This window comes from Chelmon rostratus, chromosome 19 (assembly GCF_017976325.1).
Source record: "Chelmon rostratus isolate fCheRos1 chromosome 19, fCheRos1.pri, whole genome shotgun sequence".
Taxonomy (NCBI): domain Eukaryota; kingdom Metazoa; phylum Chordata; class Actinopteri; order Chaetodontiformes; family Chaetodontidae; genus Chelmon; species Chelmon rostratus.
In genome coordinates this window covers 837,266-859,382 of record NC_055676.1, presented here as the reverse complement: position 1 = coordinate 859,382, position 22,117 = coordinate 837,266, and the positions used below count along the sequence as shown (strand labels likewise).

Here is a 22,117-nt window from a genome sequence, read left to right as displayed (position 1 = left end):
CTCTATACCTGCCAAAGAGCAGTGATTCCTAACACGTCTCAGGGGGTCATCAGGTGGAAACCTCCCTTCAACAGTGTTTCGCCTACTTAGTCCCACTACACCTCCAGGAGGTTAGGCAGTGAACTCCGGCGTCCCAGAGTCACCCCCCCTAGTGCCAGTTCACACTGCTCCTACACAATCCAAACAGCACCGCCACGTTCAACTGACCCAGAGATGCTCCAGGTAGTGGCCAGTACCGATGCTACCATTTAACTATTGCTAATGCTAATGCTAACCGCTAGGAAGAACAGAAGAAGACAATACAGTTCCGATGCTACCATTTAGCTAATGTTACGTGCTAACCGCTACCTGCTAAGAGGAACAGAAGAAGACAATAAAGCTAGATTCACCTATACTGTTAATGTTAATTGCTAGCTACCAATACTAACTGCTAAGATACTATCGTACTCTCACCGCTTTAGCTATTGTTAGCTGCTACAATGCTACCACAGGCCTAGATGCCACATGTAACTGCTGATTGCCACACTACCATCATCTACCCCTGCCTCTCACCAACTGCACCAAGAAAAAGCGGGGTGGGAATACAAACCCTGGTTCGGGTAGGGGATGGAAAATAAAGAGGTAGAGTCAAAAGATGAAAGTAGGGATTGGATACAGACCCTTGTTCGGGTAGGGGGTGGAAAATTTAGAGGGTGCTGAAGGTGGAGGCCTAAACCACAGACTAGATTTAACAGCCTCTTCTAACATTTCCTTCAAGAAGCAGCAAACCCTACCATTTCCTTCAAAAAGCAAACAGAGCAGGAAAACAAACCCTAACATTTCCTTCAAGAAGCAAACAAAACAGGAAAACAACCAAAAAGATCAAAAAACAAGCCAACTCTGTATCTTACCACGCAAACTCACCTGAACAGGCCGCATGGTCCCAAAGAGAGACTCTAGCTGGCCACACCCCCACCTTATCTAAACTTCCTGGTTCTCTTCCTATTGGCAGCGCGAGAAGATGGGGCGGGGAAAGCAGAGCAGAGGAGAGGTGTCTTGTTCAGACTTTAACCTCTTCTCTTGCCGGGTTAGGCATGCATGTCCTCTGCCCCCTCCCCCCTCCCTCACTGTCCCTATTTCACCCCCCAACTACTATTATTTCTCCTGATCCATATCCACTGACTAGACCTAGCAGCCTCATCTGACATCTCCCTCACTGTCTTTCTTAAATTTTGCCCATGCACTCCCAGCTCCCTCAACAGTGAAACAGCTGACCCTGCAACAAAACCTCTACACCCCACTTCAACCGGACAGACCCTGGTCTTCCATCCCCTCTGCTCAGATTCTGTCTTTAAATCTGCATACTTAGTCTTCTTCCTTTCATAAGCTGCCTCCACTGAATTTTCCCAAGGGACTGTTAACTCAATAAAATACACAGTCTTTTTACTCATGGACCATAAGACAATGTCTGGCCTCAGATTACTATAAACTATTTCCTGGGGCACAACTAGCTTTCCTCCCAAGTCGACCTGCATTTGCCAATCATCAGCCCCTACCAGGCAGCCACCTACCTGCTTTCTCCCTGACTTAGCAGCTTTATTTTTCTCCCCCTCTCGAACAAACTGCACATCTAACCTCTCCTTTCTAGAACTTCCAGAATTCACCTGCTTCCTTCTCTCCTCAATGCCTGTGGCTAAGCTTCTCAGCACCTGATTATGCCGCCATGTATACCGGCCTTGTGATAAGCTAATTCTACAACCTGACAAAATGTGCTTTAAACTTGCTGTACCTGAGCAGAGTGGGCACGATCGATCGCCCTGTACCCAGAGACTTAGGTTCTGCGGGGTTGGCAACACATCGTATGTCGCCCCTATCAGAAATTTAATACGGCCTTCCTCCATATTCCACAGGTCCCTCCAACTAAGTTTCCTCTTCTCAACACCTTCCCAATTCAACCATTGTCCCTGTTTGGCTTGACCAACTGCTTTTGCCCCTCTTAACAACTCCTCCTGTCTACGCACCTGTTCCACTACAAGCTTTCTTTTCTCCTTTAGACCTGCTTTATTCCACACTGGTTTGCCTGGGCCAAGCCCCAAGCCTCCCCGGCCAAATTGAACATTTCCTACTATTTCTGCATGCCTAAGAGCTGCCTCTGCCTCCTGCACTGCTGCCCTTGGGTTCCATTTCCTCCCCCCAGAAGGGTTCGGAACCACATGTCCTTACTCCCAGATAATAAAAGTTCTGTCCTAACCTTAGTGCATTTAAACTCCTCTGTTAGACTGGATACTGGCAGCTGAAGCATTCCTTTCCCATACAAAGCTACATTGCTTAAGCACCTGGGAGCACCCAACCATTTTCTAATATAAGAGCTAACTAGCCTTTCCATTCTCTCTGCTACAGATAATGGGACTTCATATACTGACATTGGCCACATTAACCTAGGGTACAAGCCAAACTGCAAGCACCACAACCTCAGTTTTCCTGGGAGCCCTGATTTATCTATTCTCTCCAGCCCTTCTGCAACATCCTTTCTAAATTGCACAACCTGTTCAACATCATTCAGGTCCACATTGTACCACCGTCCTAGACTCTTAACTGATTTCTCCCTAATTGTTGGGATTTCCTCACCATCTATAGCAAACTTTCTATCACTTACTTTCCCTCTGTATATTGAAATACTCCTTGACTTACTAGGCTTAATCTTCATACTAGCCCACTTGAGATTCTGATTGACTTTATCTAACAACCTCCTTGTACATGGCATTGTTGAAGTTAGCAGTGTCATATCATCCATATAAGCCCTAATTGGTGGAAGACGCATTCCATTCTGCCGTCTCTCTCCACCTACGACCCACTTGGAAGCCCTAATAATTACCTCCATAGCCATTGTGAAAGCTAGCGGGGACACTGTACATCCTGCCATAATACCAACCTCCAATCTTTGCCAGCCTGTTGTGAGCTCTGCGATACTTGCACACAGTCTGATGTCTTGGAAATATGCTTTCACCAAGTTAACAACTATCTCCGGCACTTTAAAGTAGTCAAAGGAACTCCAAATAAGGTTATGTGGCACTGACCCAAACGCATTAGCCAGATCTAAAAATACAACATTCAAGTCTCTTTTCTCCCTCTTAGCTGTCTGAATCTGATGCCAAATCATGCTAGTATGCTCTAAGCATCCCGCAAATCCTGGTATCCCTGCTTTTTGCACTGTCGTATCTATCATACCATTCCTTTCTAAGTATTTAGCCAGCCTCTGTGCTACGATACTAAAGAAAATCTTTCCCTCAACATTTAGGAGAGAAATCATCCGAAACTGGCTAAGGTCCGATGACTCCTTCTCCTTAGGGATGAAGACACCTCCTGCCCTGCGCCATGCTCTTGGAATACTTTGTTTCTCCCAAACTATTCTCAGGTATCTCCATAGTGTCCTTAAGATGCCAGGTGCACTCTTATAGACACGGTAGGGGACTCCATTAGGCCCTGGGGCCGAAGAAGCCACCTCCACCACTTCTCTCCACCTAGGTGGGCTCACATCCATCTCCTGCTCCACTTCCCCTAATGGTGGCATGTCAGGTGGAAGACCTATGTTCCTATTCTCCTTTGAATCTGAATACGTCGACTTCAAATACTGTTCAATCTCTGATTTCGTTGCCTTAAGTTGCCCTCCTTTTTCTTGATTAAACAAGCCTTTCACAAAATTAAAGGGGTTCCTAAAAAATGCTGACCTTGCACGTTCCTTCTTCTTTCTCTTCTCCCTAAGGTGTTCTGCCCTTCTGAGTACTGCTAACCTGCTTCTCAGTTCCTCCTGCAACACCTTAATTCCCTCCCTTTCTTCTTCTGTCGCCTTCCTCCACTGCTTTCTTAACTGCCTCCTTTCCTTTACTAACTTCTCTATTTCTCTTTGCCGCCTAGACTTGCCGACCTGCACCCTCTCGCCTTTCCTTTTGACAAGCACCCCAAATCTCTCTCGACCATAGGAGTAGATCACATCTCCAATTTTATCCAATTTCTCCACTACATCTCCTCTAAGCCTGCTTAATATGACTGATAAATCTCTATCAACTGCCTCCCACTCTTTGCTATCATTAGCCCTCGGCCACCTAACTCTAGCTTTCTGCTCCATGCTTCTCTCCTTGGCTGGCCTGTTGCCCTCAACCCCAACTGCATCCCCTCTCCGTACCTCCTCCTCTCCAGGGATAGTGTTACTGATATCCTGCGAACTGTGGTTTAAGATTAATAATATATACAAAGAGAGATGTGGCAATAAACAATATATAAAAATGACATTTACAGTGTTCAGGTATTTATGTTGACAGTGACAGTGAGTGAAGAATATACATGTTAAAATCTATGCATTCATGGTTTATAAATGGCCAGTCATGGATGTTTTGGTGTCAGAGGGTTAGCGATGCTGTATGACCAGCTAACATCGGGGTGATGGCTTGTGGGACGGACTTTTTGTGTCTGGTTGTTTTGGCGTTCAGTGATGTGTAGCACCTACCAGAGGGGAGAAGTTGGAACAGATTGTGTCCAGGATGTCAGGGGCCTACAGTGATGCTTCCTGCACACCTCCTCTGTCTGGAGGGGTATGAATGCTGAAAGGAGTGCTGGTTGGCACCAATAAGAAAGGATGAGGTCCATCTGATATATGAACTCAGACCGGTGCACACACACACACGCACACACACACACACACACGCACACACACACACACGCCAGCCCTGTTTCCTGAAAATTATGTTTATATTCAACTAACTGAATGAATTATGTTTTCTGTTAAGATATTGAGAAAATGTTGTTAATTTACATAGTTGTCACAAAAAAAAGTCACAAAAATGTTGATACTGAACGGATGTTTACAAGCAAGTAATATGCAATCCTGCAATGCACTATCTGCTCGTGACTGCAGCATCATTCGACTTGGTTATTTTAATCAGGAAAGACTTATGAGAAGCACGAAAGACAATGAGAAATTTAAAGTAAAGATTTCTGAGAATCTAAAAGAATACACTCTGGTACATTGACCCCGGCAGGAAGTAGATCACCATGTGGTTCTATACGCCAAGTAATGAAGAACGGTAGTGATGCCAGGGAATTAGGCCAGCCATGAAGGGGAAAAGCCCAGTGACGTAGCACATGACGTAAGACATGGATGCAGGGAAAAGCTATCAATTATAAGCTGGGGAAATAGCATGATAATGTAGTAGAAAAGGCCAGCAATGAGGCAAGGGAAGATGATGATGCAGGAAAAGAGACATTATTGATGCAGGGGAAAAAGGGAAACCATGCAGGAAAATAGTAATCGTGACGGAGGGGGAAAATGGCAAACAATAATGCAGGGGAAATAGAAATTAATGACCAGAAGAAGAGGACACAACAGCGATAATAGAAATGCCAGTAACACCCCCACATGTATGCGCAGCATGACTTACCCGGGAATCAAGGTTTGAGAGATCTCTGAGCAGCTAGTACTGAGGCAGTCTGGACATGGGTCGCAGCACCTATTCTAAATGAATAACCTGAATACTGCCGAGGGACTAGATTACGCTTGAGGAGGACTTTTTTAAAGTGAAGGCTAAACCAGATCGTTGACGTTGGGTTATTGGCCGGGGTTAGCAAAAGACACAGATGATGAATTAAAGGAGAATGGTTATCATATTATGCAATGGGAAGCTTGATAGGGTGTTTATTATCAATCACAGAAGCATTTAGAGATTCCTTTTAGTAGAAATTGTATTGATTTATTTGCAAGACATTCAGTGACATTCTGTAGTTCACATTTTAGAGAGAAGAAAATCAAGCAGTGTTGAAATGAAGGGGCAACATACCAACATTAAGGTGGTCTAGGAGATTAACTGAGTAACTATTGCTTTGAAATGTTTTCAGCTGATGTGAAAGACCGAGTGATTTATCAAGAGTGATGTCTAGAGACTCCAAATTTGTCACAGGACCAATAGTTTTCTCGTCTGAGAGCAGAACACCAAGTTGACTGAAGAGGAGTTTGAATTTTGACAGAGGAGCCGGTCATTTGGTGGGTCAGTTAGAAGAAAATCATTGTGAAGATGTAGCACTGATGGATGACTATTTAATGAAATCCAGCAAAGAGCTCCTGACATCAAGTTAAATAGCAACCCCACCCAGAAGCCCTGAGAGAACCCTGAATACAGAGTCTGGATTAGCTAATGATGCTGCAGAGCTTGGATGTTTGTAGGAGTGGAAAGATGAACTTGTAGGATGCTTTTGCTGCACCAGCAGCTGCACACAGACCTTGGATGGGCATCCTTGCAAACGCTGCAAATGTAAAGGAAAATTCAGCCTGGGTAAGTGCAGATGTTTTCATCAAAATGATTGCATACAGGCATGTTGTTGAACTTTTCAACCTTCTGACCAGCAGATACGCTGCTTTCTCTGGCTATGGTGCTGGTGAGAAAAAAGACAGCTGAGGGCAAAGGGGGTCAGAATGACTTACATTACTACAGGTTCAGCAAAAAACTGCTTATGATCACCCAACGAGCATGATGAGAATTTCTGTGTTCCAAACTGAACAATTTAGATGAATGTGTGATTGAGAAATGTAAAGACCTGCATTGCTGTAAAAAGCTTTGTGATAGTGACAAAATGTTCCTCCCGCATCTGAGATTAAGGTCACCGATGAGTTCTAGATAAGAGTCCAGGTCTACTTTTCTGTTGGGATGAAGAGAACAGATTACATCTCCGTAAATCCCAAAAGCCACCAGGAATTCCCTAACTGACAGGTCGGTTGCCAGGCAAGGGTAGGCAGATGTAGAAACAGTTGTAATGCTCTCAGTGGATGATGTCTCAGCAGACACTGAGGTGGCTTCTGCAGGAGGTGGAGAAGTGATGGGTGAATCGTTGACTGCAATAAGGCTTGTCGGCTTTTGAAGCTGAGATAGCTGGAGCCCTGGGGCTGTAGAAATGCCTTGGACCATTAACTTGGAAGTCAATAACAAATACTCTCTCAGCTAAGCTCAGTTTGGTAGAAGCAATCCATTGCGCTGACCTGCGGGGGATTCACTTGTTTCTAGCCGGAGCTCGCAACTCCATCTGAAATCCTCTAAAAGAGGATCAGATTTGCAACCTGACATGCTTTGGCAAGTGGAGAGGATGTAGCAGCAAAAGAAATGGTGTGCGAATGCCATGCAAAGGTTAGGCAACATCATTAAATCTCATGGTTCTGACATGCAGCTGAGTGACAGCAAAGAAAGAACATATTTAAACTTAAACAGCGTACAGATTATTGGCTGAGGGTGAGCATGAGTTTGTGGAGTTTAGAGATAGTGAGAAACTAAACTAAACTAAGCTTCATGTTTTGGCACTGACAGCACTTAATTAAGGTTAGGGAATATATGTATTTACAGAAAAGTCAGGAGTGACTTGAGACATAAGATTTTTTATTAACATTAAAGCAACATTACAATCTTTCCCCAACATTGACCAAAGTTCTTTTTTCTGCCTAAATCCCCTCAAACCCTGGATGATGGTGTCCTGCACTTTGTTTGCCTGCCGTCCACCCCAACCACCTCCATCTACTCCAGTGCAGAACAGAATGTAGCTTTCACTCGTGCAAAATAACGTCGACTCTGAACATAATCCAGGCAGTGATTTCGTTTGTAACTACAACGTAATTATGAATTGAAATTAATTGTTGAATTTGAGGAGACAGACACGTGCACTCACATACACACTACAAGGCAAAATGCTAATGCACAGCACAGGCTTAAAAATTCAATTAGTAATCTGAGTGTGTGTGTATGTGTGTATGTTCAGAGATGACTGTGAACTGGGAATTAATTAAAACGCTCAGATAGAGAGACAGACAGTGTGTTAGACTGAGGAAAGAAGACAAACAAATAAACAATCAATACAGGCTGAACACTGAGTGCAAAGACATACAAAAACTGAGAGAATGAAGAAGAGAGCTAGAGAGAGCAAAGCCAACAGAATGAAGAAAGGGAGAGACAGACCAGTAGAATATACAGAGGCTACAGACTATTTAAACATGGTGATAGTCTCTGTGTTGTCACCCACTGGTTTCTGAAGAGCCGTTGTGAAGCTCAGTAAGAGTGTCTTTGGCCGTTGCCATCTTGGCAGTGCTTCACTCCACCAAAATCCTGTTGAATCCAAAAATGAGAGGAGAGATCGAGAGTGGGCGGAGTCTACATGTCGAAGTATCCTTGGGCGAGGTACTTAGCATCGGTGTGTGAGTGTGTTAATACTCTGTGTGAATGGGTGAATGCAGGCTCGTGTTGTAAAGTGCTTTGAGTGGTTGGCAGACTAGAAAAGTCCTTTATAAATACAGTCCATTCACCATTCTGTTTCAGTCATTGACAATAAAACCAAGACCAACAAGTGTGTCATGGTGACTAAAGATTGACTTTTGTAAATAATTAACTTTATTTACAGTCTTTTTAAGCACTTGTTGAATTAAAGGGGCACCACCTCTAATGATTAATACATTAATTTACCAATTAATTAAGGACAAATTAAATGATTAAGTCTTAAGGTGTAAGGTCTGACTACAGTGGCCTCCATCTCTAATGATCATAAAGGAACACATGAATATAATCACATGTTTACAAATCAAGCTATATATATATATGCACAACTAGAATGCATGAATAAAAAAAGGCAATTAACAAGTTGTTGCAGAATGAATAAATTAATGAATGAATGTTATCAAAAGCGATCCAAATGAGGAGTAAATAAGTAACTAAACCAATAAAAACAAAAATCCTCCTTAGAATTAACTCTGCATCAACTCTCAGACAGAATTCATGGAAGATCGTTAGTTCCTACTGTTTCTGTGGTGATGAAGACTGATGATGAGGTGAACTTCCCCAGAAAGCACCAAGCGTGGTGAAGGAGACTCTGATCCTCGGGTTGCTAGGGTGACAGCCAGACGAGAGCTGCTCTAGGTTTAGTGAAGCAGCTGGTTCAGTGCTTCCCCAGGAGGATGACTCCAAAGTTCATTGGCAGGCTGCAGAGTTTGGATGCTGGAGCTGTAACCAAAAAGTGATGAAAAGTCAAAAAAAAACAAAAACAAAAACAAAGTGAGTTCACAAAATAATGATGTGCCATGGCTAATGGTACTTGGCTTGTGGCTTTTAAGCATCTTTGCAGTATTTCTTCTTAGTTTAAAGTTCCTTTCTGGAGCTTGTGTTTCATTTGCAGTGAAGCAATGCAACAAAATGGTTCCTTCCAGTCATCAGATAGGCGTTACACATTTCTCAGGTAAATGGTCATAAACCAGCTAAGCCTGGCCTAGCATGCTGAAAAATAAATCAATTTAACAGTTTCATACTGCATAATACTATAAACAGTAATATGCATGCTGTGGTTGTCGGTAGTATGTGGTAGGTGATTCTGAATATAGCCTGGCAGCAGAGAAGTGCCATGCCCAAAACACAGACATACACAGAGAGAGGAAGAGACGCAACTTACGCAATTTACCTTTTTGTTCACCCATTCACACACACACCGCACTGACTGCGAACTACCATGCAAGGTTGTGGCCTAACCATTGGGCTCAATTTGGGGTTCAACATGTAGAGGAGATGAAGATCAAATCAGTGGCCCAGGGATTAATGGACCACCTGCACCTGCTGAGCCACCGAGGTTGCTGAAGTGAAAATATCCATAAGTGACTAATACTGTAACTCTCATCACTTCAGAGAACCAGCACCAGCTTGCTCTGTACCATCCCTTGACCTCTCCAATTTTCTGTGGGACCTCTGTGAACTTGGACCTAACCAAAGGTTCAGCCTGGTAAATCTCTGAATTTTCCTGATCTGACAAGACATATATGTCTGAGCTGGCAGCCGACATAGATTTCTCAACCTTGTATGATCCTTCTATGGAGCCTTGAGAGTATGTACTGTCCATGCCAGCTCAATGTGTCTGGTGCAGTAGTGATGGCCAATGATTCAATGTATCTCTTGTGCATGTTTGCTCACTGTCACACTGTGACATGGCTCACTGAAGCACTCAGAATAAAGTAGGGCCACTGTTGATGTTAGTAGTAACTCCTGTGCTTCTCCTTCAAGTCCAATTACAAACTGTGAAAAGAGGCCCATTTATATATTGCATTAGCAAGCAACACTGCACTTCAGTTAGGGGGTGCGGCTTCCAGTGATGTTACAAACATTACTCGTTCTCGGAGGGATAAAATGATCAGATTTATAGACTAAATTCATAAAACCTACTGAAAAGGCGGCACCAAGAAAACAAACAAACAAACTAAAAAAAAAAACAGATCAGACCAGCACATTTACATGAGAGGAAGTTAGTTTGTGTTAGCATTATTATGGTAACATTAAAACTTAGAGTTACTTTAAGTGTTCTGTCTTTTGTGTTTATAGGCTATCAGGTTCATTAATGTAGGCTGCTACTTTTTAAAACTTTCTCTAGATGTTCAGTAAAGCAATATTTCTTTTTTAATGTCATCCAACGTTTTACCTGTTCATCTCAAGCTAATTGACCTCATGGTCTTGTTTCTCAATCTCTCCAAACACAAACTATCATTTTCAAACTTCTGAGTTCACGTTGGTGGAGAGAAAGACTTAGTATTTCCATCCCCAATTAGCTGTCGACTCTCGGAGGATTTGGACAAATCCCAATTAACGGCAGTGAGGAGGAGCGAGGTTTGACCCACAGAAGCAGATAATCATTCCCAAGGCGCAGATTCCAAGCATGAGTGTCCCCAAATCCCTCCGCTGCCCTTGCCTGTTTGCTGTGATTTGCATGTTATTATCCATCTGAGTTATTTTGGTCTGTTTGTCTAATAGGGATGAAAACAGCAGGGAGATAACAGCCACCACTAACATGGAAGTCTAAGATATGTATTGATATGGGGTTTGATATGGAGTTCACTTTTTGAATCCTAAGACAGGAAGTTGAAGTGGAGGCATGTTGAGTTCAGAGTTGATCTGAAGATCTTCTCCATCCTTTCCTTTTTTATTTTCTTCTCCTCCTAATCCCCCCATCCTGATGGTTTGACACATACCTCGTCCTCTCTGATTTTCCTTCATGATGTTTTTTCTTTCTGTCTTTTTTTATTCTGTAATATCAAAATCTCTGATAATTCAGGGAAGTTTTTAGACAAAGTGTCTCTTTCTTGTATTTGTCCTGAATGAGGACTTTGTGGATTAATCCTGTGGGGATCAAAATTTGTACATACACACTAATATTATGAGGACACTTGTGAGGACCAACAGCAAGTCCCCATTATGTTAGGGTGAAGACTTAGGTTTGATAATGAGCTTAAAACATTTGTTTAAAGATTTATGAATTAGTCATGTCGCAGTTATAGTGAAGTGTTCAGCCTCGAGGAATTAAAACTAAATCAATGCAGTGCTCTCACAAGTGACAAAAACAAGAGTGTGTGTTTCATGTTTGTGTGTATGTGAAGCTGCAGGCTGCAGTGTGATCCACATAGGAACAGACAGCAGCACAACTTATATAAGACACATGATCCAAATTCACATCAGCGTTCCTGTCACCTCTGATCTGTGTGATGTCACAGCGGCTCAAGTCCTTGCAGCCATGAAGTTGCACAAACCTACATTCAGCGATGACTACCCTATGATTGAGTCAAACTGAACTTTTCTAATCTGGGAGAAAAGAAAGAAAAAGTAGATGTTTGTTTCCCAGATGTTTGTGTATTGAGGTAAAACAGAGGAAGCAGAAACTGATTCAAAACAGCACGAACAGAAACAGAAACAGAAAGAACACTATGAGGAAAATCAGACGCCAAACTACATTTATTTTTCTGCCTGTTCCCCACGTCTTCATAAGAATTCATTTGAAATTTGGGAAATTTTTTGTCTGTCAAAACATTTTTTTTTTTTACAGAAAGCAAACAGGTGTATATTTTTCTCTAAAATGTACTTTTAAATGTGTTCAAAGACACAAAACTCCTAGTTTCCTGTCACGTCTGTCTGTCAAAGAGACCCGTTGTTTAATGGTAGTTTAATATGTACACAAACAGAAATTTGTGGTTTTATTAATTACTTTATTTTATTATTTTTTATTTGATTGTAATGAAATATTTTATTTTGTGTCTTATTCTGTTTATTTATTTAGTTGCTCGGTGGTGGCTCCGGAGCCACACTGATGTCCTCTTGGAATGTATTTTTGTGTTACTGTTTGAAGCTCTGTGAACTGTCTGACTTATATCTGTTTTTATTTCGTCACTGTGCATTCATACTATCTAATCCAATCATAATCTAGATGCTGGAAATATTTATTATGACCTGCCAGTATAGTAGTGACGTCTGGTTGTCACTATGAGGCTGACAACAGCTGGAGTAACTGCACAGATGTGCTAAGGAGATGAATACGATTTTCACAGTAATGTTTACTTCAATGGAATGAACCCTGCAAAACAACTACTGTGCATATTGAACCCATCCCAGACAATCCTGTCTCAAACACTACTAACAGGGAAAACCTTTAGTGTCTCATGAAGGTCTCAATGATGTGTCACAGGGTCCAAAAGAGGGTGGTAAGAAAAACAATGTTTCAAATATTCTGGCATGAAATGATTCACATTATACCATTTAAACCTTTTCTCCGAGCATCATTAATCACAGAACAACATCAACACATAGAAGAAAGCAAATTTTTTCTTTATTGAATATCTGCCCAGAGGCCTCGGCAGCCATGTTGAAATTAAAACATAACCACACATGAGCTTCAGATTATAATGTAACCAGACTTTTCAGTGTGAGAGCAGATTGAGGCTGGCAGTCAGCGGGGTCATGTGTTTATGTGGCTACAGGCTGTTAGTTATTGAGTTGAATCTGATCAGACAGGAAAAGCAGGCTGGTCACTGCCTGACCACACTCTCCCTGTCCCTCTGTCCTTCTTTCTGTCTGTCTGACTTTCATCTGTCCTCCTGCAGTTCACAGTCTAACTCTCTCTCACACACATCTACACCTGCTGTGCCTCACTCTTCCTGCTCCATTTTTATCTTTGTCATTCTCTTGTCCTTGGCAACCTGAAAAACCTTTTCTGTCTGTTCAAATCTTCTTCTTCACTCCTAATGGTACTATATGTCTTTGTTTGGTGTTTCTCAGTATGTTAAAAAACAGTACATTTCAGGTGACATGTGTTGAGTGCAGTTTAGTACAGCAAAATTCAGTACAGAACATCACAGTGTAGTGGAGTACAGTACAGTACACAGCAAAATCAGCAAACACAGGTCTACCACTATAAAAGTTGATTTCAGCAGTTTAAAAGTGTCCATATGGGTCCACACCACAATCACAGGTCACAGTTTACTGTCCAGCTACCTTGTTGTGAATTCCTCACGTTATGGACATTGTTAGCTCTGGGACTTTTATGTTGAATACATGCTTTTCATTTAGAGACTCTTATTTTGAAATCCCGCATCGTATCGCGGGTTACTTCCGTGTCTTCAACTGCGTGTTGGCAGTGCAGTCATCTCTGGTGCAGAAGCCACTGATGATGTAAGTTGAAATATTGCTGCTTTGGTGTTGACATGACGAAGTTGTCGAGTTATTTCTCTGTAGTTTATGATTGTGGGGTGTGATCGTTGCACTGCTGTCATATTTCTGAAGTTTGCTGCCTTTACTAGCCTGTTGAATATTAGCCTAATGTTGAGCTAATTTAGTAGCCTTGTTTGCTCGCCTTTGACATCTTTTGTCCAGAGTTAGGGTGAAAATGATTGCAGTTACAGTTGAAATACACGTGATGCTTAGATTGATGTCAGTTAGTAGTGAATAACTCAGACATGCACCATGCTCATTCTGCCAGTAAAGAGCCTAAACCGATCTGAACGCCCCAACACACCAGTTTAAAGGGTCAATCTGCAACATACCTCATTACCTCAGCTCATCTCACTACAGTGCACAACATTTCTATTCAGTTCAGTTCAGTACAATTGAGTACAGTTTACCACAGTCTACTGCAGTTCAGTACAGCTCAGTTGAGGTGAGGGTAAAAGAAAAAATATAAAATATTTCTGCTCTTTGAATTCTATCAATTCACCATTTTTCTGAACATAACCCCCCGCCCCCCTTGTCCCTCTCCAGGTCCACTAAAGGTGGTCGTCCCCACCGAGTCGGTCTCCTCGTACCTTGGTGACACTGCCCTGCTGCGCTGTGAGGTCTCGGGCGACCCGTCGCCGGTCATCCGCTGGCAGAAAAACCGGGAGGACCTCCCACTGGCCCTGGACTCGGAGTCCCGCCTGGCAGCACTGCCGTCTGGCTTGCTGCAGGTCAGCCGCGTCCAGCCGCCGGACTCTGCCACGTACCGCTGTCTGGCCGATAACCCTGGCAGCACCAGGACAGGGACGGACGCCGAGCTCCGAGTGCTCCCAGGTAGCTGTTCTAACAGTGATGTACTGCAAGAACATGCTTGGTTTATTAATCCATTGGGTAGCACACATGATTATTTGACGTCCACATGCTTCCAATCTATTTATCAGTAGATCTACCTGCCTTAAAGACCAACTGAATGTAAAATAGGGACATTTTTCCGGTTTCAGTGGAGAGGTTTGGCATGCCAAAATAGGCCTAGTTTTAGAGTGTTCTGTGCACTCATAAATCCAACTTTGAATTTCTTAGCTAAAATATTAAATATATTTGAAATATTATTTGTGTTATCAACCTTGGGAAATGGACTTAGATTTCCAGTCTTGTTGCAGTAAAGTACTTCTCCAGCAATTTTACTTAATGGTGAGTTCTGCTGTTCCTGCAGTCATCATTTTGTCAGGTAGTAATTTTTGTTCATTTGCTCGCAGTGCTGGATGTCTCATTTTAAAATGAAATGTGATGTAATGAATATGTAGAGTGTAAGATGTGATTTTAATAATGTGTCTGGGCTGAGAGGAAGAAGCTTCTCATCAGTCTGCAGGGAGTCTGCCAGCCACTGATGTTCCATACACTCCACACGGTTCAATTATACGAGTCCATACACTGTCCACTTCATCACTCAGATTACAGCTCAGGTTAGCTCACTCCCTTCCTGGTTAAACACCTCTTTGACTCCAGCTTGTGAAGTTTTTCTTTGCTCAATCCCAGCAGGGGCTCCCAGGAGCCAAAGCGTCGACCTTCAGCAGAATACTGACATGTACTTTGAATTTCAAAATCCCCACCCGTCCAAACACACAACGGAAATACTTTTCCAGGTTTGGCAGTTAATCGTTGCCTGGACAAGCATCCCAGAGGCAGAGTAGGAGTAAAGCTCAGAGGGGACAAACCAGAGTCATTGTTACACCCTAAAGCTCACCTAACTACCTGCTGCAGTATGTGGAATAAAGCAATTCAGTCAATAAAAATAGAACATAAACTGTTAAATATGTAATGTTAGATATGTCAAAATAAATAATTTCATACATAAATACAAACAATTCAAACATAAATAGTAGTAGTAAAGTAAATAAAATAATAGATAACAAATAAACAGATACATCTAGAATTTATTAAATAAATTAAAATTAAAAATACAACCTGAAAAATTCAAATAAATTATTCTAAAAAAAACACACATGGTAACATCATGAAAATTGATTCAAAATAAAAAAAATTGTGTTCTAAAACTAAAATGTCATAGTAAAACAATAATACTTTTCTTTGATCTGTGTAAAGTTTTAATGAAACACAGATTAATCAGACAGATCTTTTCCTTGCTGCTGGAAACACTTTCTTATTCATTTTATTAATTTTGATTGTAGGAATTTTGTACAGTTAAACAGTTGTTGAATGTTTAAAGTTGTTGTAAAATGTACTTCATTCTAAAGTAACTAACCTAAAAATGTATATTTAAATTAACTTACATAAAATAACAGTGAAAAATAGAATTAATGATAAAATGATGATAATGGTAATATAAATGACAACACATTTTATGATATAAATGAATTATACTATTTCAAAATTCCGTATGTATAGTCACATTGAGAATTAGATATAAACATCAAGTGTAGATGGTGAAACAACTTTTGTAAATTAAAAGTTAATATTTTTTTCTTAAATTGCATCCTCAAATGTAAATCAGTGCAATCAGATTCATTTGAGGCTGAAGAAGTGAGCTGAAATGACTCAATGCTTATTTATCGTTGAGCATTAATAGAGGATTACCAGAAAATTTGTGTGCGTGTGTGTGTGTGTGTGTGTGTATGTATGTGTGTGTGTGTGTGTGTGTGTGTGTGTGTGTGTGTGTGTGTGTGTGTGTGTGTGTGTGTGTGTTTGTGTCACTGCTGTGGGGCATGCTGATGTAACTTCTTGTCTCCTGAAGAAAAATGTCTCATCATTCTTTGAGAACCTTCCAGCCCCTGGGCCAACCTGAGGGTGTACACAACCTGACCCACTGCAGGGGTGTGTGTGTGTGTGTAGAAAATCTGAGTCTGAAAATATGTTTTTGGACCTGTCAACTTTTTAAAAAGTCAGTACTGAGATTCAAACAGCTCATCTTCTATGCAAGTGGGACATCATCTGGTTTGTTCATCAGAGGAAGGCACATTGCCAATTCTGGCTTGAAATGGAGATTCAGAAAATTTCTTGGCCATGTATTCAGATAGCTTTAGAATTTTGTGACACTTTGGTACTAGATTTCTCCTTGTGTCTCCACTGTTTATTACAAACTGGGACATTTTCCAGCATGTTGAACCGCTTTGTAGTTTTTTTTTACACATTGCGACCCTTGATTTTTTAACATCTTCTTTTATTTCTAAAAATTTGACCTCCACTGTTAGGCTGTATCTTATAGCCTCTTTTCTGCAATACACTGAACATTACTATGGTTCATATTCTGGTTTCTAGCTGCTCATTCCACTCCCTCTGAATGGCACCCACTCCTGAAATGCTGATGAGCTCGAGGAGACTGCCCCCCCCCAGTTTAAGTAATTGTGACTGTTGTCCATCAGGAGCAAAGGTGGAAGTAGTGTGGTGTTGCTATAGATCGAACCCATGGAGGGAGGATGTCATAATGGATGAATGGGTGGACAACCTTTTTCACAGGACAGCATTGTTCATTTCCTGTTTTTTAATAACAGGCAACAATTGTTTATTATTGTAGCCACAATGACCAAGATCCCCTAACCTTAACCAACTACTTGTTTTAACCCAAACCATGACTCTTCCCTAACTCAAACCAAGATGTTTTTGTCCCTGAATGTCCCAAAATGACTGTCATTTCAGCACCAAGTTCTGTTACATGGACTAACAGTTTTCAGTAGCTTATATGCCAAAGAGGAGTAGCCTAGTTAACAAAGAGGAAAATCATTGCATTGTTTTTATTCAGTAATTCATTGAATACTTCACATGCCCACAGTGAAAGGTCACAGTGAAGTTGAAGTTCATAATATTAATCCAGTGCATGTGTGTGAGTAGAATCTCTGCCTGTTGGGATGATTTTTTGCTATGTACAAAAGAAAAGAAAAAGACGTGACACTTGCATCTCTCTGCAGCCATATAAAGAAATTATTTTTCTGGTTTAGTGTGACTAGCCAGCAGAAAGCCCTGACCTAAACCCAATCCAACATCTTTTGGATAAACTGGAACGCAGACTGTGAGCCAGATTTTATTACCTAACGTCATTGTTGGACCTCACTAATGCCTTTGTGCCTGAATGGGAGATAATCCCTGCTGCAAGATTCCAACATTTGATGGAAATCCTGGAACCAGAAGGTTTGTTGTTAAAGCAGCAGATTAATCACCAACCATTGTTTTATAATAACATGCTCAACTATCACATACAGCTGCAATGCTTAGAGGTCCACATGCTTTTGGCCATGGTGTGTAGCTCAGAATATGGACCATGTTTCAGCTCTTCACTCTCTGCTCTGCTTCTGTCTCTGTCTCTCAGAGCCTGGGGTGAGCAGGAACCTTCAGTTCCTCCAGCGTCCGTCCAGAGTAACCGCTCTGCTGGGAACCGATGCCGTGCTGGAATGCTCTGCCTCCGGATATCCGACTCCGAGCATCCAGTGGAGGAGAGGAGAGGAGCTTATTCAGAGCTGGTTTGTCTAATTAACCATCTTGTTGAATGTGTTTATCTCACACACTGTCCTAACCCACAGTATGTACTCGGGGGATAGATTTGCCCATGTCACGTTTTTATTGCAATCCACCATAGATAGCTAATTTAAATAAAGAATCAAGTTACTATTTCCGATTTTAAAAGTTTCACTCCTTGCTTGCTTGTTTAGGCCTGATAATAATGTCTTCATGCCACTTAATAAGTGAAGTGTCACTTTTTTATATTTTGAGACAACAATACATTAATAAAAGGAAAAAAAAGTTAGTATTTAGAATACTTTCCGTAAATGCATATGATCATTTGTGTGTGTGTCTGAGAGAGAGAGAGAGACAACTGTGTAGACATCAAATATTGGCAGTTTACAAAAATTGATGAGGAATCGCAAAAGTCCAATGTTTTGGGATTTGAGAAGCTCCATAATTGGCTGGGTAATTGGGTAGCTAATCAAGCCAGCCAGCCAGTCACCCTCATACCCTACCAACCCCACAGACACACACATGACTGCAGCCAATACCGCAGACACCCACTACTGAAAGATATTAAAGTTTGTACCCCTTTTATTCTGTCATTACGTTACATTTTTATGTGTTTTATTGAAATTATACAGCTATTGCCAAGGGGGAAATGTTCACAATATGACCAAACCAGCATGAGCACGAACAGAAAATACCTTTATCAAATTTTATGAAAAGGTACCCCGTATGATTGAAGCAAGAATATCAAGAATAATGTTACACTTCCAAAGCAACAAAAATACTGGCAGGACTAGTAATGTGCCAAAATGCTGGTGAATCTGGTTCCTTCCGATCATTACACATCCCTCTGGTAAATGTTCATCTTTCGAAAAATTGTGAAAATCCACATTTAGAATTTCTCTTTTTAGAGCATGAGGGGATGCTACACAGTAGTGGTGGTTGTGGTGGTGGTACATACTGTATACTGGGTTTGCTGGCAGAATGTAGTAGGCGGTTCTGAATACGGCCTTAGCGAGTAGCTGATAATGGAATCAGTTGCTGGTGAAGAGGTGGAGAAATCCAGGTCACTGCAGAGCAGATGACAGAGGTGAGAACAGGTGCGTGGTGGTGTGTGACAGTCGGGTGATGGGTAAAGGAGAAAAAGTGTGAAGGCATCTGGTGGATATAGCTTTAATGGATAGCATTAGAGGGTCTTAGAAAAAATGTGCTTTGAGAGGAGAAACGGAGATGTGACTGTGACATTCTTCTATGTGCTCTGCTCTCCTCTTGTGACCTCTTTCATTCTCTCTGCTGGGCTGGGTTGGACAGGAGTCTCCATAGCATCGGGTGGACTTAATGGAGGACATGCAGGTGTGCACAGCCCTGGTTGTAGATGGTTAAGATGATAGAAATGTTACACACAGTGGACGGCTCGAAGGTCCCAGCGAGCAGATCATCCTCCTAAGAGAATGTCACACCAGTGTTAAACACTGAAGAACAGATCGTAGGCCCTTTTCACAGTCGTCATTCTTACATGTCATTGCAGGGAAAACACAGGTGCAATTAATAATATTAATTATGGTCTCATTACATTTAGGTGTCTGAGGCCCAGACCTTGTGTTTTGCATGCGTAGACCATGGTTATATAATTGCACGAGATAAACATGTAACGACCCCAACACTGTATATTATGCCTAAGTTGCTATGACTAACTTTAGACTTGATTGATGGGTTCAGTTTGAGACGGTATCCACCAGGTTTACCTGTTTTGGGTACAACTTATAATATCCTACTAATACACAAATATCTGTATCTACCTCTCTCTCTATATATACAAATACATATAGATATAGATATATGTAAACTCCTATCTCCAGAGGAACCGGACCAGTTCAAATATAATATCCTGCTTGACCACTTTAAGCTGGATGCTGCTTGCCACCTCTCTAGCCGAAATCCTTACTCCCGTGGGCTGGCTCCCATGGGCTTTCACCAGTGTCATGGACAACCCCATCTGTGGGTACTCAGCGAAATTAGTGCAATCCAAGCACTGACATCCCTCTGTGCTGGTGACTCTAAAGGCTGCAGTGGCTTTGCCAGCAGCGTTAGCAGGTAGCAGTGAGCCTAGCAGGTAGGTATGCTGACGTCTTTGGGTAAAACAACAGGACAAGCAGAGTTAGCCTGTGCTTCGCATGTGCAGAACATTCTGGCTAAGCAAGTTGCCAACTATGTTTGGTGTGCACGTTCCGTTCATCCTGGAAGCTCATGCTACCTTGTTAACATTGTCATCTGGCTGTAAGCCAAAGCAGCGTGTCCAATGGTGAAGTCAGCAACAACTGATGGATGCAAAGCAATCAATATGCAAGGGAGAGGAGACCACCAACCAAACCCAACTATCCCATAACTGCCATATTACATGACCCAAGCAGCACACAGACACCTTCTCCTCCAAAGGATATGAGCTGAAGATATTTAAAATTGGATTTTGTACCAATAACCATTGCTGGTGGTGTGCTGTGACTACCAAGCACTGTACTGCAATGCCAAGAAACCCTCTCCCAAATGTAATGGAAAGTACTATGGCATACCATATGAAACTAACCAGGGAAAGGCCCCCATTGGTGTTTCTTACCTCATCCACTTCAAAAGTCCTCCTTAAAGTTGTTAAAGAGCTCTTAAGCTACAGAGGTAAAGAGCTCTGCCTCTATGCCATCCTTGATAACATCTCCCAAAGGACAGTGCTACTGTCCACTGCTGCTTCTTACCATAAGCTTGATGGGGCAGCAGAGTCTTTGGTCCTACGAACTGTCCGTCAAGGCACTAAAACCCTTGAGGCTTACAAGGCGATCTTCTAAAATCTCATCTGCCCTTAACCCTTTGAAGAATTCCCTTATCAAGGAGCCTTTATGTTTACCCATCTTGACTTGTCTGAGCAGACCTACCCTGCTCAGATCTTCTGCTGCTTGAGACACCTGCAAGGCTTACCCATTCAGACATTTAAAAGGGTTCAGCCTGTCTTACTTATTGGGTCAGATCGTCCCCATCTTCCATTACCACATTGAGAGGTTGAGAGGTCCCAGTGAGGGTCCCGCCGCTCTCCACACTCATTTAGACTGGGTTCTCTTGGACCTTACCCTGCTCCCAGTCAGTCCCAAAGACCCTAACACTGCTAGCTGTGAATGTAATCTATACCCTCTTTCATGAGACGTACTCAATCCAGTCACATCTCTGCAATGTAGAGAACCTGTAGCAAATTGATGTTCTCCACTATCAGAGCAACAAATCAACAACCAGATCCAAGCAGGACCTTGAAGATTGAATCCAGGATGCCATGTGTCATAGGGACTGGTATTACCAAATGGGTCAATCCATATTATCTCATCTTAGAACAGCTCCAGTATTACTTGCCCCAGTGGAAATAAAAATTCTGCGGCCACATCCATACACTCCCAAGTTATATTCCTCCTGATATCAAGGCCTTCAAATCCTGGAATGAGCTTGTGGATGCTATGGCTCATAACCACCACAGTACCCAGACTCCTAATTCTAATCCCCTTGAGTTACTAAGGTTGAAAACCTTATCATGCAAACGTGCACAGCAACAGAGTTTCCCTCAAGACCTTTCCAGTCAGATAAGCCTGTTCACAAAGCTGCATTAGTACCCTTGCACTGGAGTTTGATTCTATTACCAGTCTGATCTGCATGGGAAGACATTCAAGAGGAAGCATGGACTGCTTTGGGCCCTTCACAGTCAAAGTTGGCCATCATCATGACAAGAGGTGAGGAAGATGTCTCTGAAGATGCTCAATCATCCAGGTCATGGTTACTCAAAGGGATGAATCAAGGTGAATCAAGTCTGGAGGAGGAGCTTTGTTTGTATTCATTGACAAGCTGCATATTAAAGAGGACAGCTGGTCTGGGATTAGACACTGCACTGTTTTTAAATGATTTTAAGTTTTTGAAACTGTGTGGATTATCTAATTTTTTAACAAGGGCTTTCCTCGACATGGAACTTTTTTAATGGACGAGACTGGCGCTGACAAACTCTCTGCACTGGCTATTGAAAGAACCTCTCATTTATGGAGCCAGAATTGATGTTCAAGACAGTATAACTCTAGGTCTCACCAGCATACTTTGGACCACTGGAGCTGTAACTCTGA

General features: G+C 42.0%; 1 protein-coding gene across 1 annotated transcript in view; it reads left to right on the top strand.

Moving 5' to 3' along the window:
• The window catches only part of dcc (DCC netrin 1 receptor), a 245,886-nt gene that overhangs the window by 67,941 nt on the left and 155,828 nt on the right, over positions 1-22,117 (top strand). The window contains exons 3-4 of the mRNA XM_041960176.1: positions 14,058-14,345; positions 17,833-17,983. Of these exons, the coding sequence (XP_041816110.1) occupies positions 14,058-14,345; positions 17,833-17,983 (439 nt within the window). The remainder of the gene's footprint in view (positions 1-14,057; positions 14,346-17,832; positions 17,984-22,117) is intronic.